The 26,372-nt window shown below is 46.5% G+C and overlaps 1 protein-coding gene across 5 annotated transcripts in view; it reads left to right on the top strand.

Moving 5' to 3' along the window:
* The window catches only part of LOC144597837 (putative voltage-dependent R-type calcium channel subunit alpha-1E), a 411,899-nt gene that overhangs the window by 92,071 nt on the left and 293,456 nt on the right, over nt 1–26,372 (top strand). The window contains exon 1 of one of the 5 annotated variants that reach the window (XM_078407485.1): nt 22,859–23,158. The exons of 1 other annotated variant lie outside the window; for it this stretch is intronic. In XM_078407485.1, the coding sequence (XP_078263611.1) occupies nt 23,043–23,158 (116 nt within the window). In that variant the 5' untranslated portion in view covers nt 22,859–23,042. Of the gene's footprint in view, nt 1–22,858; nt 23,159–24,110; nt 24,129–24,324; nt 24,343–24,374; nt 24,502–26,372 lie in introns of those variants that run through there. 3 more of the 5 variants (XM_078407488.1, XM_078407487.1, XM_078407486.1) reach the window with 3 other exon arrangements.

Below are 26,372 nucleotides of genomic sequence, written 5' to 3'. Positions count from 1 at the left end.
AGGAGCAGAGGAACCTTGGTCTATAAGTCCAAGAATCAGTGAATGTGACTGCACAGATAGAATAAGTGGCGAACAAGACATACAGGATATCTGTCTTCACAAGCATGCAAGGTAAGAGAAGGGAGGTTGTGGGTGGAAACATCTTTACAAATTATCGGTTAGACCACAGCAGAAATATTGTGAGCATACTTGGTTGCCACACTATAGGAAGGATGTGATTATATTGGAAAGGATGCAGATGATACCACCATAGTTTGGAGTGTTTCAGATATGAGGAGAGTCTGGGGAGGGTGGGTTTGTTTTCCTTGAAGTGGAGAAGGATGAGCAAGGTGTGGTAGAGGTGCACAAAATTATGAGGGGAAAAGATAGGATGGATAGTGAGAAAATGTTCAAGTTAGCAAGGTGTCTAAAACCAGAAGATTTAAGTTTAGGATAAGTTTAGAGTGAATCTGAGTAAAAACATTTTTTCGCCCAAATGGTGGTGGGAATCAAAAACCCACTGCCTGAAAAGGTGGTGGAGACATTTAAGGAATATTGAGATGAGCACTTGAAGGCTTTGGATCAGTGCTGGTTAACAGTGTTTCTACAGATGGGTACTTGATTGATGGTGTTGTTCAGGTGGGCCAGAGGGCCTGTTTCTGTGCTGTACGACTCTGATTCTAAAAGCCTGTCTACACAGATCCACAATGTAGAGGGGGAAGGCTGCCACAGAGAAGGACATCACCACCAGGTGGCAGAATGGACAGCCACAATATATCTGAATGGCAGACTATGGCTAGAAAGTGGAAAGTGTATGGGAGCAGACTGGACAGGAAAAATCTCCATGTGATCACAGAGAGATACAGACGAAAACAACCTTTCGGCCATTTGAGTCTGTGCTGGCCATTGACCATCCATTTCCGTTAAACCTACATTAATCCCTTTTTTCTATTCTCTCTGCATTCTCATTCATTCCTCCTGACTCTACCACTCACCTACACAACAGGGGCAATTTACAACAGCCAAATAACCGGCCGACCCACCGTTCTTTGAGCAGTGGGAGGAAACCAGAGCACTCGGAGATAAACAATGCGATCACAAGAAAAGCGGGCAAACTCCACACAGCTCCACCCAATGCCAGGATTGAACCCAGGTCTCTGGTGCTGCTAGTTGCACAAGTGTGCCACCACGTGTGAAGGGCATAGCCAGGTGAATGCTCACATTGTGAGTAACCAGTTCCCGTGGACAGTTGTAGGGCTGAATCTGATCAGCAAATCCAGCCCAGTAGCAGTAATTTTGGGTAGGATTGCTCCACACTTTTGACCCTTCAGTGCCCACTTTAGGACTACCAACACATGTTGCTCACTTCACCCTCCATGTCAGTCTGAAGAAGGGTCTCGACCCGAAACGTCGCCCATTCCTTCTCTCCTGAGATGCTGCCTGACCTGCTGAGTTACTCCAGCATTTTGTGAATAATCACCCTCCATGTCACTCCCAAAACCAGTTGCCTTAATAGGCAGGGAACTATCTTCACTGGCAGGGATCAGGAGGCACTCTGAGTCAAGGTGACCATGTCCCAGATTCTGAAAATGTTTCGGAAAACGATAGGCAACTGCCTCAAAGCAGTGCAGCTGATGCCACTGCTGGGAACCATGTGTCTTCCTGAAAAGCCTACGTCTTCCCAAAAGCAGATAATGGTACCATGGCAGCAGATACCATCAGCGAGGGTGCTTTTTGCAGGTTCAAATGCCGAGCACCATGACCCAGGTGTGAACACACAAACACAAACAACTGACTGCCCTCTCCAATCGGGAGAATCTGAACAGCAGCAGTGACACAATGTTCCCTCTTGCCCTGAAAGAAAACCATGAGCTCCTTCTGGATCATGGTGGGAACAGGGGTTAAGACCTGAGTGACAAATTGGCACTACAGGTTAGCGGTTGTCAGTTGTTTTTTTTACCAGTGGATGGCAGGAAAACACTTGTAGTTACGTCCAGCAGACTAGATTTTGACTTGAGGGACCAGATGGCCTACACCTGATCCTATCTACTTGTGATCTAACTGTGATCTAAGTGTAGATGGTGAGAATGGCAAGGATAGTAAAACCTGCAAGGCAAGGAATATTAAGGGTTGCACAAAGAATAACAAGTACATATGACGGGTACAGGCATCTGAAAAAGGAAGCATCCCTGACAGAATATAGAGAGTGCAGGAGTACATCAATAAATTATGCGGGCAAAAACGACCAAGACCTAAAAGAATGCCAAGGTATTTAATGCGTTTTGGGAGCAAAAAGATAATCAGTCAAAGGGTATGTCGCATAAGGCACATGAGGGACGCTCATGCATAAACCTATGTTATGTAGGCAAGCTCCTAAATGAATACTTCTCTTTGCTTTGCACTAAAGGGAAAGACTTGGGGCATGGGGAGTTCAGGAGGAGGGATAGTGATTTTTGGGGGTATGTTAGCATGAAGAAGGAGGAGGTGTTAGATGTCTTGGAGTACTGTAAGGGAGTTACATCCAAGGGAATGATGAAAGTTGTGTGCTTTTGTGAGCTAATGGTGAGGTACCAAATAGCTGGAGGACAGCTACTGCTATCAATTTGTTCCAAAAAGGCCAGCAGGGATAAGCCAGGGAAATTCAGTGGTATGTGGCAGGGAAACAACTGGAAAAACTCTGAGCGACGGGATTTATCCACATTTAGGAAAACAGGGATAGTCTTTTTGTATGGTTTACGGGAAATCCTAACACACTAATTTGAAGGAATGTTTTTTGAAGTATTGACTATGCTGGCAAATTGAACCCAGAATTGACTGAATAAAAAACGGCTGAGGAAGGTGGTGGAGGGCTGTTTTCCTGATTGGAAGCATGTGAGCAGTGATGAGACAGAGTGTTAGACCTTGGCTGTCTGGGATTTTAGTGGGACATTTGTCAAGGTTCTGCATGGTAGGTTGGTTCAGAAGGTTAAAGCACATTAGATGCAAGGCTGAATAACTAATTGGATCCAAAATTGGCTGAGTGATAGAAGAGCTTTGTGGTAGAGAGACACATTAGGATGGTGGGTGTATGGAATGAGCTGCCAGAGGAGGTAGTTGAGGCAGGTACCATCGTGACATTTAAGATATATTTAAACAGGTACATGGATAGGATAGGTTCAAAGAGATATGGGCCAAACGCAGGCAGGTGGGACATGGCACATGGGTTGATCGGTGTTGGCAAGTTGGGCCAAAAGGCCTGTTTCTATGATTCTATGACTCTCTATGAGGGATGCTCTTCTGATTCATAGATCGTGACCAGTGGTATACTACAGAGATATGTGTTGGTGCCTTTGTTCATTCAATATATCAACAATAATCAGAATGTCAGTGCAGGAGGAATAATTGTGAATGATACAAAAATTGATGGTGATGTAGATAGAAGGTTGTCTAAAGCTACAACAAGACAGAACTGATGGAACATTGGGCAGAATATTGGCAGATGAAATTTAATCCTGACAAGTGGAAGATAATGCAAATTGGGATGAGACATAGACAGTAATTGGTAGGCCAATAAGGAATGTTGATGAACATTATGACCTCTCAGCCCAAATTCATAGGTGCCTGAAAGTGGAAACATAGATATACAGGCTAGGGTCAGGGCACTTAATATAAAAGTTAGAACATTATGTTGGAACTTTACAATAACACTGGGACGTGGTATTGTGTGTAGTTTGGGATGCCGTACTATGGGAAGGATGTGGTTGAACTGGAAAGAGTGCAGAAGACATTCATTGGGATTGGACCCAATCAAGTCTTACAAAATTGTGAGGCATGGATGGGGTAAATAGTGGGAATCATTTTTCTGTGGTGGGGTGTAGTAGGTATAAGGTGAGAGGAAGGTGGTGTCAAGAGGATCTGAGAGGAATTTATTTTGCAGTGTTGGAATCTAGAATGTGTTTCCTGAGGAGGTGGTGGAGGGAGATACATTTTTTAAGAAGCGTCAAGATATGCATTTGAATGGGCAAAATTCAAATCTGACCGGCCCAATCAGCCTGACTCGCCCGATGTGGACGTCGACGGGACACGCGCTGCGTGAGAGATGAGGGACGCACGAGCAACTACCGAGAGAGAGGTGGGCTGTCAAGGAGCAAGATTGCTGTCAGAAGCTCCCGGCGAGCGCCGCAGAGCAGTCTAAGAGAGGCCCCAGCAGCGGACCACTGAGGATGGGCCAGCAGTGGGTGCCGGAGGTCAGACAGGCTGGCAGTGGGTGCCAGAGGTCAGTCGAGGACGGGCTGCCGAGAACAAAGAGGGATCTTAGCGTGGGGGTGGGGGGAACCAGAAACAAAGATGGACCACTGGGGACTATATTGAATACTTGTGTAGCTTTGTCGGCGCTCTATACGTGGCGACTCTATGCATACCTTGTGTACGGTATGCAAAACAATTAATTTCATTGTGAAATGTCCCTTGTGATAATAAAGTATCGCTCAATCAAGTAGTCAAGGGCTGTTGGCCTGATGTAGATAAATTGCATTAACATAAATGCACTCAACAGTCAGTGTAGACATGGTACATCAATCAGCACTGATTGATGCACTCTAACTCTATGAGCATGCAAACCAAAATGTTCTTCTGTAGATTCCCTCCAACTCTCTTGCACCTAAATCTATGCCCTCTTATTTTAAACATTCTGCAATGGGGAAAGATTTCCTTTAACCTCTGCTATCTATGCTCCTCATGATTTTGCACATTCCATATTTACCGGTGCTTTACCTACCTCATGAAAATGGTGATGCCTACCTCATGCTTTCCACAGCAGCAGTGTGGAATGATCTTTACTTTATAACTACAGTAATTCATACTTGCAAGTACCAGTTGTTTGCTAGGTAAGTACTGCAGGCCATTTCCCCAGTGCCCAGCCAGTTTTGTGAGCACCCGAGAAGTTGTTTAATGGGAACATCTTCACTGGCCTTCCATCTGCCTGGTGAATTTTTATTGCCGATTTTACCCTGCATCAACTCTGCAATATAACTGCTTGAGGAATGTTTTCTGATTGAATGTGGAAGAAAACCTAGGTGTTGTTTCTGAACTGTGAGGTTTGATGGGGCAATGCAGAAGGAGCTTTACTCTTATCCTGATGCACGCTGTGCCTACGCTGGAAGTTATTAATGGGATGAGACACCGTGAACTCTGCTCCCTAATTCTTCTGTGATGGAGCAGCTCTGGAATGTTCATTGCAGCAATCGTGTAAGATTCCAGTGAAATATGCTTGTTGAGGAGGTCCACACGTGGTGTAATCACTCTGTTTAATCATTAACCGAATACAGGTCCGTCGATCATCCGCGCGTGGCCGAGTTCAAATCCCAACTGCCAAATCCTTTGTTCTCCTGGCACACGACGGCTGCCCCCCTAACCGCGTGATTGGTCGGCCCAGATCACGTCCGGTCCACATGAGAGTTCGAGCCCGACAAACGAAGGATCGATACCAAGGTGGCTCAGCCCGCCACATGACCCACCCCCCCAGAACCGGAGCAATGGAGGTGGGTAGGCTGATGAGTGAGGCGGCCTGATTGCGTGTAAGCATCTCGTGTGTTCAGGGTTGCAGCTGGCAGAGTTGAGGGCGGGTTTGGTCGTGATGGTGGACGCCCTCTGTGGCGGAGCTGTGCCACCTGCACTGGTTGGTCAATGTCCAAGTGTGCCGGCTTAAGACAGTCCACGGAGACAGTCTCGTGCCTGACACCCATGTTGATGACAAAAATCGTGGCACCATATTGCAGTGCTTGGAAGGCTCCCTCATAAGGCCTTTGTAGTGGCGTATGGTGGGAATCGCGGCGAACGAAAACATACTGGCAGGTTGTGAGGGCCGGTGGTTCGTACGTGGGGGCGAGACCATAGCGGGACATCAGGAGGGCAGAGAGCGTGCCCACCTTCCCCCGGAGGCGCGTCAGCATGGTCCACGTGCTGCCGGGATGAAATCCCCTGGGACCGTAAGCGGGGCACCGTACACCAGCTCGGCCGAGGAAGTTGCCAGGTTCTCCTTCGGGGCAGTGCATGTTCCCAGCAGTACCCACGGCAACTCGTCCATCCAGTCCGGGCCCGCGAGCCGTGCCTTTAAGGATGCCTTCAGGTGACGGTGAGAACGTTCCACTAGACCGTTGGCTTGTGGGTGGGAGGCCGTAGTGTGGTTCAGCTGAGTGCCAAACAGCCGGGCCATTGCTCACCACAACTCAGAGGTGAACAGCGCACCTCTGTCAGAGGAAATGTCCAGTGGCACAGCAAAACGGGCGATCCAGTGGGCAGAGAGGGCACGTGCACACATTGCAGAGGAGGTATCTTGGTTACCTCACTGTGCAACCATGGTGCTGTGTTTCCAACATTACCACATTCCCTTTCAAAAGTACTTGTCTAGCTGCAGAATGTTATAGAGAGGGTCTGGGATCTGTTCTTTCAAGAAGCAGCTAACTTTGGCCCCATAATTACCAATGTCCTCCAATGCTGGAGTACATTTCACCTTGGGTGCAGTTCAACTGTGGAATATTTAAAGAGACTGATTTCACTCTGGTTCATTATCAACTTCATTTTTGGGGCATTGCTTTAAACTCAGGTTGAGGGGGAATCTGAAGTATAATATTCTTCCACCAGGAAAGTGGTTGCATCTGGCAGGCAATGCCTGAAGGGGTAGTGGAGCATGCACCCCCACATTTAAGGAGCATCTGAACAAGCACATGAATTGCAAAGGCCTTGTACACTGTGGACCTAGTGCTGGTAAATGGGATTGAAATAGCCAGGTATTTGTAGCTGAGGTTGAGTTTAGCTTATTGTCAGTGAAAAACAGTTGTTGCGTGCTAACCAGTCAGCGGAAAGACAAGACATGGTTACAATCGAGCCATTCACAGTGGACGGATACAGGATAAGGGGAATAAAGTGAATAAAATTTAGTGCAAGATCAAATCCAGTCAAAGTTAAAGTCCGATCAAAGATAGTCTGAGGGTCTCCAATGAGGTAGATAGTAGTTCAGGACTGCTCTCTAGTTGTGGTAGGATGGTTCATTTGCCTGATAACAGCTGGGAAGAAACTGTCCCTGATTCTGGCGGTGAGCGTTTTCACACCTCTATACCTTTTGCCTGATGGGAGAGGGGCGAAGAGGGTAGTTGATATGGACATGGCTCATTTTACAACTGTTTTTACTGACAGGACTGTGTGTATGTCGTGGGTCTTTTTATTTCCCATTTCTTGTGTTCCAATAGCCTACATTTGGGCTGACTGAATTACATAAAATTTACAGCATGGAAACCGATCATTTAACCATCAGCATGAATCTGTTGAGTTCTGATTCACATAAGCCACTTCAACCACTTTAACCCCCTCAGTATTCCCTAATATTCTTCTCTCCTTCATGCACCTGTTTTGCTGCCAGGGATAGAACTCTTTGAATTCCAAATGTATGCTTTGATGACAATTCTTGTCTCGACCCACATGAATCTGGATGCCTTTTGGTGTGCTCACTGACAGATTTTATGCAAGTAGAATCTGTTTTTTTTCTCATCTGCCTCATTTGCATTAATTTAGTTCAAAGATTATTTTTTATTTCTGTGTATAGATTTAAAAACAAAATAATTTAATGCTTTAATTGTCCCAGGGGAGCAGTAGTAAAGGTGTGACACTCAAAAAGGCACATTCCTGTGAACACTCTCAATAACCAGATGTATTCTGTTCTGAGTCAGATGAGTACTGCTGATGACTAGGTGATTGACCCCAAACAAACCACCTGTTATTGTTGTTGGGTGGAGGTGGACAAACATTCAGGGATCCTGGTGCTGATCATGTCGCGGAGGATGCACGTGATGTTGTGCAGTGGGAGGGTCAGGCTGAGCTGAGCTGAGATGCTTCCAACAGGCACCCTGAGCTGCCATTTAATTCTGACTGCTTTATGTGTGGACTTCAGTGCAGCAAGAGACAATGGTCTAGAAATTTTAATGTGCATATAATGTGTGGAAAAAAAAACATTGCACTGAAAGGATAGACAGCAGTTGGTGGTGGGAATCAGAAAGAAATGAGCATATTGCATCAGAATATGTAAATGTTGGTATTCCTGGGCATTAAGTACCAGAACGGCCATGTTTTTTTAATGTGAGGCACGGGTGTTGTCTGTACAGAGTTTGCACGTTCTCCCTGTGACCGTGTGGGTTTTCTCCGAGAACTATGGTTTCCTCCCACACTCCAAAGGCATACAGGTTTGTAGGTTAATTGGCTTGGTATTAATTTAAAATTGTCCCTATCCCCAGTATGTGCAGGATAGTATTAATGTGTGGGGATTGCTGGTCGGTGTGGACTCAGTGGGCCGAAGGGCCTGTTTCCATGCTCTGTATCTAAACTAAACTGAAATTAAACTATGCCTGTGATAATTTCATAGAGTCATAGAGTCATATAGCATGGAAAGAGGCCCATACCGGCCAAATGTCCCAGCTACACCAGTCCCACCTGCCTGCGTTTGGCCCATATTCCTTCCAAACCTGTCGCATCCTCTTACCTGTCTAACTGTTTCTCACTGTAAATGTTGCGATAGTCCCAGCCTCAACTACCTCCTCTGGCAGGTCGTTCTATTCCCCACCACCCTTTGTGTGAAAATGTTACCCCTCAGATTCCTATTAAATCTTTTCCCCTTCACCTTAAACCAATATCTTCTGGTCCTCGATTTTCCTATTCTGGACAAGAGACTGCATCTTCCCGATGTATTCCTCTCATGATTTTATGCATGTGTGGACAATTTACAGCTAAGGTAGAATTCTAATTTAGGAAGGTATTTCGATGAAATGGGGCGAGAAAGAGATTTACCTTTTTGCCTCTCACTCAGTCTGTTCTCACCCTAAACCCAGACAATGCCTTGCTAATGAGCAGTTCCACATCACCAGATCTGTTTCAACCAATTTCCATATTTCAATGAAACGGGGCGAGAAATGGATTTACCCTTTCCCTCACCCTCATCCCTTTCTCACCCGGTTTCTATAAAATGCCTTGAAAATGAGCAGATCTCCTTATCACCTGATCTGTCCTAACCAATCACCATTTTGTCTTTTGTTGCAACCGGGCCAAACATTTGAATCCCCTTCCCATTCCAATACTGACCTTTCTGTACTTGGCCTCCTCCACTGTCGGAGTGAAGTCACACGCAAATTGGAGGAACATCACCTAATATTTTGCCTGGACAGCTTACAACCCAGCTGTATGAATATTGATTTCTCTAATTTCAAGTAACTCTTGCATTTACTCTCTCTCCGTCCGTCCGTCCGTCCCCCCCCCCCCCCCACCCCCCACCACCACCTTAGTCATCCTGCTAGTTTCACTGTTCGTATCCCTTCGATATCACCTCTTCCACAGCCAACAATGGACCATTATGTGCTCTACCTTTCCTGAGTCATCAGCGCCGGCTTTGATTTGTTCTGTACATTTTCATACCTCTAGTTTCCCTCTTGCGTGACTCTCAGTCTGAAGAAGGTTCTTGACCCAAAGCTTCACCTGTTCCTTCAGAGATGTTGCCTGACTCGTTTAGTTAGCTCCAATTTTCTTGTCTATCTTCATATTAATCCCATCTTCTGACACTTAGCCTGTAGCCTTCTATGCCTAGCCAATTGCACATCAAGACACTTTTTAAGTGTCATCGGGGCCTCTGCTTCCACCACTCTCTCTAGCAGTGTATTGCAGGTACTCACCACTCTCTGGATGAAGAAGCTCCCTCCCAGATCCCATCTTAAGCTCATACCCCTTACCCAAAAGCTACGTGCTTGAGTTTTATCTCCCTCTTAAAGGAGGAAAAAGTTCCTGCAGTCTACCCTATCTATACTTCTCATACTTATATAACTCAAACAGGTCCATCTGAACCACCTCCATTCTGGGGAAAACAGACCTAGTTTATCCACTCTCTTCTCATAACTGAAATGCTCCATCCCAAGCAACAACCTGGTGAATCTCCTCCACATGCTCACCAGCATTTTCATACCTTTCCTATACTGTGGTGACCAAAACTGTACACAGTACTCTCGCTGAGGTCTAACCAGTGTTTTATAAAGATGGAACGTAACCTTCCAGCTCTTGTGTTCATTCCCCTAACTATAAGAAGGCATGAGGGATACTGGCCTTAGTTGGGGCAATTAATTCTTCAAAAGGTACAAAGTGCTGGAGTAGCTCAACCATCACTGGAGAAAATGGATAGGTCATGTTTCAGGTCAGAACCCGTCTTCAGGTCTGAAGAAGGGTCCCGGCCATCTTTATGTCTTTTTTGTAAAACAGCATCTGCAATTACTTGTTTCTGCATGTTTCTAGTTCTGCAGTCACCATCAAGATTCTCTAGACTTGACCATCACAGTCTCTCTGTACCTCAGCACTCCCTAGGTCCCTTTATTAGTGGGTAGTATGCTGGCCTCGTTAACCTGGACCAAACCCCATGTGCCTTTTCTCAGCCCTATTTCACCAACACATCAATATCTCTCTGCAGCCTAAGACTACCCTCCACACTGTCAACAACCCCACATTCTTCACGTCATCTGCGGATGTACTGATCGTGGCTTCTACTTCCACTTGCATTCTACATTCACGCAATTTACATGCAACCGAGAAGCAAAGGAAGCAAAGCGTAACGGAGGAAGGATGGTTTACTGATTGGAAGTCTGTGATCAATGATTTTCCGCAGAGATTAATGCTGGCATCTTTGCTTTTTGTGACATTTATTAAACAACGTGGGTGTGAATGTAGGAGGTATGAATAATAAGTTTGGGCTTGATATGAAATTTGGTGATAATGAGGGAGGCTGTCGACAACAAATGGAAAGTTGGGTGGTGCATTGGTACAGAATGGGTGTCAAATATGTACAGGACAGGCACAGTAAACGTTAGGGCACCAGTATGAATGTCTCTGAACAAAAGTGAGACTTGGGGCACGTCCATAGTTTCCTGACAATGACAACACAGGATGTTGAAGAAGATGTAGGGTGTGATTGCCTTCATTGGTCATGGCATAGAGTATAAAGGTTGGGATGTTCATAATTTCCAGGAACAGAACTTAGGCCGTTTGGTCCATCAAGCCTACTCCACCATTCAATCAATCATGGCTGATCTATCTTTCCCTCTCAACCCCATTCTCCAGCCTTCATCCCATAACCCCTGACACCTTTACTAATCAAGAGTTTGCCAATCTCTGCCTTAAAAATATCCATTGATTTGGCCTCCACAGCTTTCTAAGGCAATGAATTCCACAGATTCACCACCCTCAACTCAAAAAAATTCTTCTAATCTCCTTTTTAAAGGTATGTCTTTTATTCTGAGGCTATGGTCTCTGGTCAGAGACTATCCCACGAGTGGAAAAATCTTATCCACATTCGTTCTATGCATGATGTAATGTGAAAACACTGAATAGTCCACATTTAGATGGTTCTTTATTTCAATGGTGCTTTAGTGTCATGTGTGCAACTGCACAGTGAAATTCTTTTTGCATATTTACACATGCAGGCGCCACCATGTTTCGGCGTTATTTCCAAAGTCCAAACGCTGGTCTAGCCACGCGCTTGGTCTACTGGAGCAATTCCTGATCCTGGTGAACCCCAGGCTCTTAGAGGGCCTCCTCTGGCGCTTTCGACAGAATGGTTGACTTCTGGAATGAACTGCCAGAGGAAGTGGAGTCAGATACAATTATGAAATGAAAATGAAAAGAACTTGCATATCCTGGAAATCTAAAACAAAAAGAGAAAATGCTGGAAATATTTAGCAGGTCAGGTTACATATGCGGACTTCAGGGGTATTGGCAGATGAGTGTTTTCTCTAATACACTGAAACTTGGAGTAACATGGGGGTTGATAGATACCAATTGCTGGTGTAACTCAGCGGGACAGGCAGCTTCTCTGGGGGGACGTTTCGGGTTGAGACACTTCTTCAGACACTTCTCGATCCGAAACATCACCCATTCTTTCTCGCTAGAGACGTTGCTGTCCAGCTGAGTTACTCCAGCATTTTGTGTCTATCTTCAGTTTAAACCAGCATCTACAGTTCCTTCCTACACATAACATGGGGTAGTTTGTTAACGGGGTTATCTGGTTAGTGAGTGAATGGGAGCAAATGAAGTGTATGAACATAAACAGATGGTGCAGCAGTAGAGTTGCTGTCTTACGGCACCAGAGATCCGGGTTCGATCCTGACGACGGGTGATATCTGTATGGACTTTGTACATGCTCCTTGTGACTGCGTGGGGTTTCTCTGGGTGCTCCGGTTTCCTCCCACACTCCAAAGACATACAGGTTTGTAGGTTAATTGGCTTTGGTACAATTGTAAATTGTCTCGAGTGGGTAGGATAGTGTTAGTGTGATATGGGGTGCTTACTGGTCGGTGCAGACGCAGAGGGCCGAGGAGCTTGTTTCCGTGCTGTATCTCTAAAGTCTAAAGTCTAAAGCCTAAAGAAGAACATCAGCAGAAGAATGTGGGAGTTGCAAGGTGCACAACAGGAAGACAAGCCCAGCAGGTCAGGCTAGGCCTGTTCTCCACTCCCAGAGAGTTACCTATAAAACAAGCTGAGCTAATATTACAAACGAACAACTGATACAGAAGGAAAAACAGGTTAGCTGAAGTCCAGTTGGCAGCAGTGTTCCCAGATGAATAGAGTCATAGAGTCATACAGTGTGGAAACAGGCCCTTCGGCCCAACTTACCCACACCGGCCAACATGTCCCACTGGTCCCACCTACGTTTGGTACATATCCCTCTAAACCTATCCTATCCATGTACTGGTCAAAATGTTTCTTAAACGTTGCAATGCGATGCGTGTAGATGGAGTAAAAGATTAGCATTGACATAGTGGGCTGAAAGGCCCATTTCTGTGCCATATTACTCGATTACTCTATTTTCCCGTTACCTGGTAATTCTGTTGTTTCGATGGAAAATTATGACATTGCTTTCTGCAAACTCCATCTCGAACCTCCTCAACAATCTGGGCCACATTCCATTCACAGCAGGAGATTTGTTCATGTTAAACATCATCTTTCCAACACCACCTCTGTGCTAATTTTCATTTAATCCATGATCTTTATTCCCTTGAAATTAATGCAACATCTTCCTTAGTCAAGACCATTAGATAGTACTAAATACTCATTTTGTATTCCAGTGGTCGTACATCATTTACCTTTTTTGAACCCAATCAACTTAATCACTCTGCTGCTCCTCTGCCGATAGAAGTTTTTTGGTTTCCTTTATATCGTAATTGTCATTCTGAATGTATATCCTCCCATTGTTCTGCTCATTGTCTTCAGTCCTTTTCATCTCAGCTTTCAGCTGACTACAATCAGTCTTGTCTCACTGGAATTATCATTTGACATGTATCACACACCCTTTTTTATTTCAACACTTTCCTTGTATTATTTGTCATGTTTGGTCGTGTTACCCTTCTGCTTCAACATGAAGTTTGAATGATCTCTTTGAAAGTCATCTATTGTACAAGTTTAGTTTAATTTAGAGATACAGTTTTTACACTTAAGAGAGCAATCAGGAGGGTAAAAAGAAGTCATGAAATGGAGCTGGCAGGCAAGGTAAAGAAAATCCCAAGAGATTCTGCAGGTATATTAAGAGTAAAAGGGTGAATAGGTTCCCTTGATGAAAAGTGCGGACGTCTTTGAGTAGAACCTCAAGAGAGGAGGGAGATGTTAAACAAATACTTCTCATCCATTTTTTACTGAGGAGAAGATCATGGAAGTTAAGAAATTGAGGCGTAGCAGTTGCGAAGTCATGGAACATATACAATTACCGGAGAGGAATTGTTGATGGTATTAAAGAGCATTATGATGGATAAATCCACAAAGTCTGACCGAGTACATACTTGGACCTTCTGGGATGCCAGGGAGAAAATTGCAGAGGAGCTTGCGAAGATAGTTGCATCACCTTCAGCCACAGGTGAAGTTCCAATAGAGTGGAAAGTGGCTCATGTATTGTTGTTGAAGAGGGGCAGTAAGGACGAGCCAGGAAGCTACAGGCTGGTCAGCCTGATGTCAGCGGTGGGTACGTTGTTGGAGGGGACTTTGAAGGACAGGATCTACCAGCGTTTGTTTAGGCATGGATGGATTAGGGAGAGTCAGCATTGCTTTGTGTGTGGCCTCACAAATCTGATCGTTTTTCTAAGAGGTCAATAAGAATATTGATGAGGGCAGGTCAATGGATGTTGTCTAAATAGACTTTAACAAGTCCTTTGACACGGTCCCACATGGTAGGCTAGGCTGGAAGGTTGGATTGCATAGAATCCAAGGTGAGCTTGCCTTTTGGAGAAAGTAGTCAAGGTGTACCTGTGGAGGTTTGCTTTTCTGATTGGAGGCTTGGGACCAGCAGTGTGCCGCAGTGGTCGGCGTTGGTTCAACTATTGTTTGTTATATACATTAACAGTTTTGATGACAATATAATAAACATAGTTTAGCTTGGTTTATTTTTGTCTTGTGTACCGAGGTACAGATAAAAGCTTTCCTGTTGCTTGCAATTCAGTCAGCGAAAGGACTACACATGATTACAATCAAACTGTCCACAGTGTACAGATACAGGAGAAAGGGTATAATATTTAGTGCAAGAAAAGTCCAATAAAGTCCGATTAATGACAGTTCAAAGGTCTCCAATGAGATAGATGGGATGTCAGGACCATTCTCTAGTTGGTGATAGGATGGTTCAGTTGCCTGGTAACAGCTGGGAAGAAGCTGTTCCTGAATCTGGAGGTGCACGTTTTCATATTTCTGCACCTCTTGCCTGATGGGAGTGAAGAGATGGGAGAGGAGGGATATGGGAAAGGGGATAAGAGGGAGAAACTAATAGTAAATAGGTGACATCAAAATACGTGGTACAGTAGACAGTGAGGAAGAATATCTAAGTTTACAACCAAATCTAGATTAGTTGAGAAGATGTGCTGAAGAAATGAAAGATTGAAGAAGTGTTGCACTTCAGAATGTCAAACACTTTTACAGCTCTGGAGAGTGTTGCAAAACAGAGAGATTGGGAAGTTCACTAAAAGTAGTGTGTCAGGGTGTACTGTGTGGTGAAGAGTGGGGATGGCATTGAGTACAAAATTTGGAATATCATGATGCAGCTGTACAAGTCATTGTACATCGAGACCATACTTGGAACACTGTGTGTAATTCTGATCGTGGAACATAGAACACAGGACAGTACAGCACTGGAACAGGCACTTCAATCCACAGTGTTTGTGCTAAACATAATGCCAAAATAAACTAATCCCATCTGCCTACACTTGATCCATATCCTTCCGTTCCCTGCATATCCATGTGCCTATCAGAATCCTCTAATGCCTGTATCACTCTACACTAGATTTCTGCTCATCCGGCTCAAGTTAATCCTATTGCAATCATGAAATTCTACTTTGAATTTTCCCATGAATGAATTCTCCATCATCAATCAGAACTTCATTATCCAATGATTAGTTCTCCAAGTGTTCTGTCACTGACACATGGTCCACCTCATGCCCCGGGATTATATTCAGTACTGATGCCTTCCCCGTTGTGTAAAAATAGATTTCTGGTCATGAAACAAGAACCGAGAATGCTGGAAATACTCAGCAGGACCAGCAGCATGTGTGGAAAGAGAAGCAGGTTCAAATAATTTGGAAAATAAAACTATATGTTGTAGAGACAATGATGAGGGGCAAAAGAGTTAAAGGAAAGGTCAATGATGAGGATAGTAAAGGTTCAGGGTGATATGGGCCAAACGCAGGCAGGTGGGACTAGTGTAGATGAGCCATCTTTGTCGTCATGGGGAAGTTGGGCTGAAGGGCCTGTTTCTGTGCTCTATGACTTTATGAGGTGGCAATCAGGAGAGATTGAATGATACAAATGCAAAGGTGCCAGCCTACAGAATGTGATGAAAGCTGGTGAATAACAAAATATGTGTCTTGCGGAGGTATAAATAGAATGAAATCGATTGCACCAGAATGGGAGAGAAAATAACTGAATAGTGTAAATGCAAGAAACAGACCGGTTATCTGAAATGTTTGAATTCAGTGTTGCATCTGGAAGGTTGTGACGTGCTCAGTTAGAAGATAAATGCTGCTTCTCGAGCTTACAGGGAGCATTATTGTAGGATACCGCAAACAGAGAGATCAGAGTGGGAGTGAAGTAGATAATTAGTGCTAGGCCACTGGAAGCTTGGAGCCAGCCTTGTAAGACAATCTGTAAGCCAGCTGTTACCCAATCTGCCTTTGGTTTTCCTAGTATAGAGGAAACCACAGTAGGAGTGTTGCATGAAGTGCACAAAATTAAAAGTTCCAGTGACGATACAAAGAAGCGTTGTGGTAGAGTTGCTGCCTTACAGCACCAGAGACCCGCGTTCAATCCTGACCATGGGTCCTGTCTGTACAAGATTTGTACGTTTTCCCCGGGTGCTCCAATTTCCTCCCACACTCCATAGACGTACAGATTTGTAGGTTAATTCGCTTTGGTAAAGACTGTAAATTGTCCCTAGTGTGTAGGATAGTACAAGTGTACGGGGATCACTGGTCAGTGGGGACTCAATGGGTTGAAGGACCTGTTTCTTCACGTATCTCTTTGGTTGTGGCTATCCCTCGAGGTCAAGGATGATGGTCTACGTTCCGAAGACCGATGACGCCTGTGCGTGTGTTTGTTTAATGTGTACTTGACGTTGCACTCCAAGAAGCACATGGTCCTTCACAAATCAATCAACTAATTCCAATGGCAAGAGAACCAAGATGATTGGAGCTGATAGATCTGTTGCAACCTTCACAGCCGTTGAGTTCAAGATAATTTTGTCCGCCTGGTCTGCCGTTGATGTCTTGTGGGTTCGATCGTTCTTAGTCTGGAGCCTCATCCTCGACCTTACTGCCATGGGTGGCCCTACCAGAAGATAGTACTTCCGACGGCATCTCTAAACTAAACTAAAAAAGGGTGCTTCGGAAGAGGATTAGATGTTGGTGGAGATGAAAACATTGATCGGATTATCCTGGAATGAATGGTGCCTTTGGAGAGCTGAAAAGCGAGAGGAGTGGAATGAAGTAGTGGCTCTATGCAGAAGATAGTGGAAAGTGGAGGTAGGTGGAATGGAGAATGAGGACAAGAGGCATCCTATCCTCCTATGACAAGAAAGGAGGGGAAATCACAGCTGAGGAACAACAGATGTAATGGAAATGGAGAAACTGGGAGAATAGAATTGAATCTTTACAGCAAACTGAGCAAGTGGAAATGTGATCCAGAAAGTTGGGTGTGACGGAATATATATATATTAGTAGCTATACTATCCACTGAGATAGAGAGAGAGGGGGTGAAGAATTGAAAGGGAAATTCAGATGGGCTCCATGTAAAACTGAGCCTAAGGTGAAAAGTGGCAGCAACAGTAATGAACATTTCGAGTTCTGTAGGTAGACTAGAGTTCTGTAGATTTTGAGTTCTCAGGAAGTAGCATTAATTTGGATGTTAATGGGGTGGACAAAGTGTAAAGGGAGGGGGCCTGTGTAGGACTGAAGCATAGATTGTTTCACATGTCCCAACTGTCCAAGTTTTGGTAAGTGCAATTAGTATAGTTTAGTTTAGTTTAGTATAGTATCGTTTCGAGCAGCATTTCTCAACCACGGTTCCCAGGAACCCTTGAGTTCTGCGAGAGGTTGCTAGGGGTTCCGAGAGAAATAGTGATAAATAGGCTAATCATATGTAAATGCATTTTTGAGTCATTTTTGTGTTTAATTACATAATTCATAATTTTATTATACACGTAAGTTATTTTTTGCTTAAATCAGTTATCAGAAAAATATATTATTTTTGTCTTATGAACTTTAAATTTATGAAAGAGATTAATAAAGATATATACTAATTTTTATGTAGGGGTTCCCCGAGACATGAAAATTATTTCAAGGGTTCCGCAAGGGTAAAAAAAGTTGAGAAATGCTGGTTTAGAGATACAGCATGGAAACAGGCCCTTCCATGCCGACCAGCGATTAACCAGACATTAGTTCTGTCCAACACACTAGGGATAATTTCCAGAAGACAATTAACCTACGGACCTGCATGTCTTTGGAAAGTGGAAGGAAATAGGAGCACCCAGAGAAAACCTACGCTTTCACAGGGAGAACGTACAAGCTCCGTTACAGACAGCATCTGTAGTCAGGTTCTAACCCAGATTTCTGGTGCTGTAAAGCAGCAACTCTACCCCTGCACCACTGTGCCGCCCAAAATTAGCTTTGCGGTTCTTGCTGGTTGGCTCAAACATTGTGGGCCAAAGTGCCTATTTCAATGCTGAATGACTCCATGAACATATGCCTGAAGAGAATGAAAATCTGAAATAAATTAACATTATTAAGAAAGATTATTGGAGAAATTAATGGGATTACAAATGATAAATCTCCAGGACCTGATGACCTTCACCTCAAGTTTTGAAACTGATGACTTCAGAGAAGTTGGATGAACTTCCAGAATTTCATAAGATTTGGAATAGTGTGTCCAAGTTGCAATTGTTTATGGCTTATAGCTGCATCTTCAAGCAAAGCTCTCTGGCACAGTCACAGACTTTGATACTGAGAGATACTGGAAGGAGCTCAAAACAGCCTCCATTTGGCAAGTGTTGAATCCATTGGCTACCTCACCCATTGGCATCATGGCTGTTTTGTTGAAAAGAGAAAACAATGCTTGGATTTAAGACATCCTCAAATGGAAAGGGAGAACTTACTACACTAGCAAATTTCATGTCAGCAAATGAAAACGTATTAGTTTCTCAAGGACAAAAGCACAAAGTGCTAAGATATCAAAGGCAAGTCGGTGTCAATGCAAGGCCAAAGGAATCCAACTTTATGTTGAGAAACTTGCGGCTTGGAGCTCTTCCCAGGTTAAAAGACCACATATGGTTCAACCACCCAGGGTTCTGCATCCCCTGGATTTCAAGACAGTTTGACACTTCTAAAGGAAAACAATCATTGAAAAAACATGGAACCGGATGGAACAAACTTATTGAGACACCACTGATCTACAGGTCAATCCTCATAGATGTCACTAGAGAGTTCAGTACCATTTAAGAGAATCCTTCACCAACCTTTCCAACTAAGAATATGTCAAGCAAGCCAAGAACCATGAATCTGCAAGGGCAGATAATGGTCCATTTACTTTTCCCTGTCTGGGATTGAAAGCCTATGAGTTTATTTTTGGAATATGGACCGAGGACTGGAGGAAAACAAACATCATTGATATCCTTAAGAAGGGGAACAAGTCATTATGGAAATTAGTGAGGGGTTGGCTCGACCCTCACTGCTAGAAAGTGTAACTGGAATCTCATAGAGCACACAATATCATTTGCACTGCTAAACAGAAATTGTAAGGAAGCACATCAAGACCTGTGCATTTCCTTCTTCAATTTGACAAGATTTTGACTCCATTCAGTGCAAAGTCTTGGGAAAAATGTTGACCAGATTAGGCTGCCCAGCCGAATCCATCAGATTTTTAAGGCTTCTGTTTGATCATTCTCTGAATGGATCAGAGGTATCTCCATCACTCAAGCAACGTTCAATAAGCTATCATCACTCAACCTGGTTACCTTGACATCATTTAGTCCGCAACAAAAGTTACTTCCTCATGGGATTTACATCAATGGAGCATAAATCGATGGAGGGTTCATTAATCTCTGTTCAAAGTTTTTCTTCATCTCCGTTCTAAATGGCCTATCCCTTATTCTTAAACTGTGGCCCTTGGTTCTGGACTCCCTCAACATTGGAAACATGATTCCTGCCTCTAGCGTTTCCAATCCCTTAATAATTTTATATGTTTTAATAAGATCCCCTCTCATCCTTCTAGGTTCCAGTGTATACAAGCCCAGTCGCTCCAGCCTTTCAACATACGACAGCCCCGCCATTCCGGGAATTAACCTAGTGAACCTACACTACACTCCCTCAATAGCAAGAATGTCCTTCCTCAAATTTGGGGACCAAAACTGCACACAGTACTCCAGGTGTGGTCTCACTAGGGCCCCGTACAACTGCAGAAGGACCTCTTTGCTTCTGTACTCAACTCCTCTTGTCATGAAGGCCAACATGCCATTAGCTTTCTTCACTGCCTGCTGTACCTGCATGCTTACTTTCAATGACTGATGAACAAGGACACCCAGATCTCTTTGTACTTCCCCTTTTCCTAACTTGACACCATTCAGATAATAATCTGCCTTCCTGTTCTTACCACCAAAGTAGATAACCTCACATGTATCCGCATTAAACTGCATCTGCCATGCATCTACCCACTCACACAACCTGTCCAAGTCACCCTGCATCCTCATAGTATCGTCCTCACAGTTCACACTGCCACCCAATTTTGTTTCATCTGCAAATTTGTTCATTTTACTTTTAATCCCTTCATCTAAATCATGAATGTATATTGTAAATAGCTGAGGTCCCAGCACCAAGCCTTGCAGTACCCCACTAGTCACTGCCTGCCATTCTGAAAGGGACCCGTTAATCCCTACTCTTTGTTTCCTGTCTGCCAACACTGGCTCTCCCTTGTCCATTTTCTTAGTTACATCCTCAAAAAATTCTAGAAGGTTAGTCAAACATGATTTCCCCTTCGTAAATACATGCTGACTCGGAATGAGAAGCAGTAAGTGTTTGAAAAGTCACAGGAAGCCATGAAATTACTCTAAGATTTCAGAATAGGCAGAGGATGGGGAGGGAGGGGAATAAAGACCATGTATAGGCAGATGTACAATTTAAATTGGCATCGTGCCCAGCACAGGCAACGTGGGCTGAAGTGCCCATTCCTGTGCTGTACTATTCTGTGTTCGAATAAGATGAGGTCACTGGAACCACATAAAAGAAAATTAATTTTAAAGCTAGAATTGAAGTTTTTATTATTTCCTTTTAACATAGGAGGAAATGTGAGCCATTAGACAATAGACAATAGACAATAGGTGCAGGAGTAGGCCATTCAGCCCTTCGAGCCAGCATCGCCATTCAATGCGATCATGGCTGATCACTCTCAATCAGTACCCCGTTCCTGCCTTCTCCCCATACCCCCTAACTCCGCTATCCTTAAGAGCTCTATCCAGCTCTCTCTTGAAATTGACTTTAGACTTTTGAGACTTTAGAGATTTTAGATTTTACAGCGCAGAAACAGGCCCACTGAGTCTGATACAATACGATACGATAGAACTTCATTTATCCCAGGAGGGAAATTGGTTCTATTGAAATTGATTGCGCTGGTTGAATCTGCACCAACCAGCGATCACCCCATACACTACCACTATCCTACACTCTAGGGATGATTTACAATATTACCAAAGCCAATTAACCTACAAACCTGTAATGTTGGGGGAGTCCAGAACCAGGGGCCACAGTTTAAGAATAAGGGGTAGGCCATCTAGAACGGAGATGAGGAAAAACTTTTTCAGTCAGAGAGTTATGAATCTGTGGAATTCTCTGCCTCAGAAGGCAGTGGAGGCAAATTCTCTGAATGCATTCAAGAGAGAGTTAGATAGAGCTCTTAAGGATAGCGGAGACAGGGGGTATGGGGAGAAGGCAGGAACGGGGTACTGATTGAGAATGATCAGCCATGATCACATTGAATGGCGGTGCTGGCTCGAAGGGCCAAATGGCCTCCTCCTGCACCTATTGTCTATTGTCTATCTTTAGAGTGCGGGAGCACCCGGTGAAAACCCACCCAAATTCTGCGTAGACAGAACCTGTAGTCAGGATCTAACCCGGGACTCTGACGCTGTAAGGCAGCAACTCTACCGCTGCGCCACTGTGCCACTCATTCAGTCCATGCTGGTTCTGAGAACAATCCCAACAATCCTATTTCCTCAATTATTTCCCTATAATTTATTCTCTCTCATGTGTACATTAAATTCTACCTGATTTTCCTATCACACACCTGCACTAGGAGTAAATTACAGTAACCACATATCCTACCAAACTTTTTGATGTGGGAGGAAACCAGAGTACCTTGGGAAACTCATGCGGTCACAGGGGGAACGCGCAAACTCCACATTGTCAGCACCGGAGGTCAGAATTGAACCCATGTTGCTGGAGTAGCGGAGCAGCAGCACTAACAGCTGTGCCTTGAACAATATTAAGGAAGCATTTGACATGCCAGAGGAGGTACTTGAGGCAGGTACCATAACAGCATTTAAAAGACACGTGTATGTGGATAGGAAAGGTTTTGATAGATATATGCCAAACGTGGACAAATTGGTCTAGCTAGTCTTGGTTGGCAAGGACGATTTGAGAGGAAGGTCTTGTTGCATGACTCCGTATGATTCTATCTCATGAGAAATAATTGTAAATGTAAAACCATCAGTTTTCAGTAGGTTACTTGGCACAGGAGGGAATTGTCTGGCATAGAATTATTGTGACTAAACTGTGCGATGTTTTCCTCATTTAATTGTCTGCTGAATATTGTGTTTTTACCATGTCCGAGCAAAGCACCAAGTCAAATTCCTTGCATGTGTACATGCTTGGCCATTAAATGATTCTGATTCTGACTGAAGTAGAACCTGAAAGACGTGCATAGAAAAAGGACTGGGAGAGGTCAAATAAAACAGGAACTGCTGGAAGTACTCAGGCAGCATCTGAAGAAGGGGGTCGAGTCGAGTGGAGTCGAGACCAAACGTCACCCATTCTTTCCCTCCAGAGATGCTGCCTGTCCCGCTGAGTTCCTCCAGCATTTTGTGTCTATCTTCAGTTTAAAGCACCATCTGCAGTTCTTTCCCAAACACAACATTTTGTCTGAGGAAAGAGAAGCAGTTGAAAATAAAAACAATCGGAAATGTTTTGTGCAGCATTTACACTGGGTGGAAATCTGAGTTAAAAACAGAAATACTCACAGGTCGGACAGTATCCGCCTGACACATTAATTCAGTGTCTCTTTCCACGGATGTTGCCCCACCTGTTGAGTGCTTCGGGTATTTTCTGCTTTAAAAAAATATTCAGATGTCCAGGAGTTTTGCAGGAGTTTTTTTTTTTTCTCTCGTTGATTTTCAAAGAGAGGCCACTGAGATAATATATGTAGAGAAGTAAATAAGGACTGGGTGTCAGTCACGGGCACAGAGCGATTCGCGCGATACATAAATGTAACGGAGTTGCATGTGTAAGGGGAGCTATCAATCGGGAGTAAGAGGGACCGGAGTGCGAGTTTTACAGGCAATCCGAGGACGGTGGAAGTGCGGTTCTGACCGAGATGGTGTGAATCGAACAGAGAGGTACATAATCAGGGATGAGAATGAATCATCGCGGGGATGTAATGGGAGCGACGGCTGTGTGTCAGACTGCCGGGAGGTTGGTGGTGGTGGGGAGAGAGGGTGGGTGGTGGTGGGGAGGGAGGGAGGGAGGTGGTGGGGAGGGAGGGTGGTGGTGGGGAGGGAGGGTGGTTGAGGGGAGGGTGGTGGTGGTGGGGAGAGAGGGTGGTGGTGGGGAGGGAGGGTGGTTGAGGGGAGGGTGGTGGGGAGAGAGGGTGGTGGTGGGGAGGGTGGTGGTGGGGAGGGAGGGTGGTGGGGGTGGGGAGAGAGGGTGGTGGTGGGGAGGGTGGTGGTGGGGAGGGAGGGTGGTTGAGGGGAGGGTGGTGGGGAGGGTGGGAGGGTGGTGGTGGGGAGGTTGAGGGGAGGGAGGGTGGTGGTGGGGTGGGAGGTTGAGGGGAGGGTGGTGGTAGTGGTGGGGAGGGAGGGAGGGTGGTGGTAGTGGTGGGGAGGGAGGGTGGTGGTGGGGAGGGAGGGAGGGTGGTCGTGGTGGGGAGGGGAGGGAGAGTGGTGGTGGGGAGGGAGGGAGGGAGGGAGGGTGGTGGTGGGGAGCTGCTGCCAGCGCTGAGTGTGTGTGTGTGGACCAGGCTGTGGAGGAGACGCTGCAGTTCGGCACCTTGTCCGACAGGCGGCAGTGTCACGCTGCCCGCGGGCGGCAGGGCGCTGGCTGCGACCTCGGTGGATCCTCGGTCACCCAGGCGAGCGGGAGCCGGCGCACCCCGGTGCCCAGCCAGTCGCAGGTTCGATCCCCGGCGGGGCCGCAGAGTAAGCATGTGTGTGCCGCGCCGCGCTGTGGGTTTTGTGTGTGTGTGCGGGGGTTATTGAAGAACGCGTTTTGGGTCCATTTTTTTGTTCCTCCTCCTATTGCAGAGACAATAAACCCCACATCGTCAGCGATTGCATGGCTGAATGTTTTGTGCAGCATTTACACTGGGTGGTACTGAATGCATGTCCGGGTGTGGGTGGGGACGCTGTTTATTCCCTGCATGGGGACGCTGGGACCCCGCTGTTGGTGCCGGGCACTGGCACTGGCACTGGCACTGGCACTGGCACTGGCACTGGCACTGGCACTGGCACCCGGGCGATGCCAAGAACAAGGCTGCTGCTGCTGCTGCTGCTGCTGCTGCCCGGTGACAGGGCGCAGGTGGAAGGTCAGACCCCGGACAGCCACAAGGGTCCCGGACTCCCGCCCGTCGGCAGCACAGAGCAGAGCAGCAGAGGCACGGGCTGTGGCCATGCGTCAGGGTCCCGGTGCCGGGCAGACCCTCGCCCTGCCCGGCTGCTGCCGCCGGTCCCCCGGAGCCCGGCCGGCGAGTCAGGGTGTGAGGGATGGAGGGAGGGCGGGAGGGAGGGAGGGCGACCCGGGCAGGGAACATCATCCCATCCAACCCCACCCCTCCCGACCCCTCGCCTTCCCACCCCCCGTCTGTCACCCCGCCAGCCCCACCGCCCGCACCCCCCATCATCACCCGCACTCCCGCACCCCCTCCATCCCGCACCCCCCATCATCACCCGCACATTCCACACCAATCCCCATCACTCCCCACCCTCCCTCCCTCAATCCCCATCCCTCCCCACCCTCCCTCCCTCAATCCCCATCCTTCACTTCATCCCTTACTCCCTCTACACCTCTCCCTCCCTCCCCACCCCTCCCTCTCTCTCACTCCCCACCGCTCCCCCTCCCTCCCCACCACTCACTCCCTTATTCCCCACCCCTCCCTCCCTCAATCCCCACCCTTCACCATCCCTTACTCCCTCTACACCTATCCCACTCCCCCTCACTCCCCATCCTTCACTTCCTCTCCATCCCTCACTTACTCGCTCCATCTCCTTCCCCATCCCTCACCTCCCCATTCCTCCCTCCCTCACACCCATCCTTCACTCCCTCTTTATCTCTCCCTCCCTCAGTCACTGTCCCTCCCTCACTCCTCATACCTCTCCAACCCACCCCACTCCTCCCCCCTTCATACCCCCATCCCATCGTCCCTCCTCCCCACTCCCACCCTTCCCCCCTTCATATCCCCATCCCAGCCTCCCTTCTTCCTTGTCCTCCCCACTCCCTCCTTCCTCATCTCTCTTCCTCCAGCTCTCATTCCCCATCATCCCTACCACCCCTCATTTCCCACCGTCCCTCCATCCCAGCCTCCCTTCCTCCCCAACCCTTCGTGTCACTCGCCATTCTTGTTCTCTTCCTCCCTCCCAACCTCCCCATCACCCTCATTCCCAATCCTTCTCTCCCTTCTTGCCCACCCCATTACCTCCTCATTCCCATCCACCCCATTCCTCCCTTGCTTCCACCATCTCCATTCCTCCCTCCTCCCCATTCCTCATGCCCTCATTTCCCATCCCTCCCTCTCATCCTCACCTCCTGCCCTCACCTCCCTAGCTCCCATCCTCTCTCCTCCTGCCCCACCTTTCCTCCTCCCTCACTCCCCCTCCCTCCCTCATTCTCTATCCCACACTTTCCATCCCTTTCTCCACATCTCCCCCTCAACCCATCCTTCCCCACCACCCTCATTCCCCATGCTTCCACCTCCCTCACCCTCCCAATCCCACACACCCCATCTCACTATCCCTCCCCTTAACCCCCCTCCCTCACTCCCCATTCCCTTTCCCTTCATCCCTCCCTCCCACACACTCCCCTTCCTCCCTCCTCAGTCACTCCTTTACCCCCTTCCCCCCTCCTTCATCCTGCCTTACTTCCCTCAATTCTCGTTCTTTCTTCACTTCCCCGTGCTTCCTTATTCCTCACTCCCTAACCTCTCCCTCAGTACCCCCTAGCTCCCTATCCCTCTGTCTCCCGCCTTCCTCATTCCTTCCTCCCTCCCTCCCCATCCCCACTCCATTGTCCCCATCACTTCCTCCATCCTTCCCAACTCAACCTGTCACTTCCCATACCCCTCCCACTGCCTCATTCCCTTTTCCCTCACTCCATCTCCGTCCCTCACTTCCTCCTCCCTCCTGCACTCCCTCCTCCATCGCTCCCCCTCCCTCTCAATCTCTTCACCATCATTTGCCCATTCCCCCCTTTATCTCTCCACATATTGTCTCAGTCCCATCCCTCTATCCCTGTTCCTTCCTTCCTCATGCATCATTCCTTCCCCAACCCCCCTCACCACACTCTCCATCTCTCCCAGCCATCCCTCCCTACCCCTCACTCGCTGGCCATCCATTCCTCCCT

Source organism: Rhinoraja longicauda, chromosome 11 (assembly GCF_053455715.1).
Source record: "Rhinoraja longicauda isolate Sanriku21f chromosome 11, sRhiLon1.1, whole genome shotgun sequence".
Classification (NCBI taxonomy): domain Eukaryota; kingdom Metazoa; phylum Chordata; class Chondrichthyes; order Rajiformes; family Arhynchobatidae; genus Rhinoraja; species Rhinoraja longicauda.
This window is presented reverse-complemented; position numbering and strand designations above follow the sequence as displayed.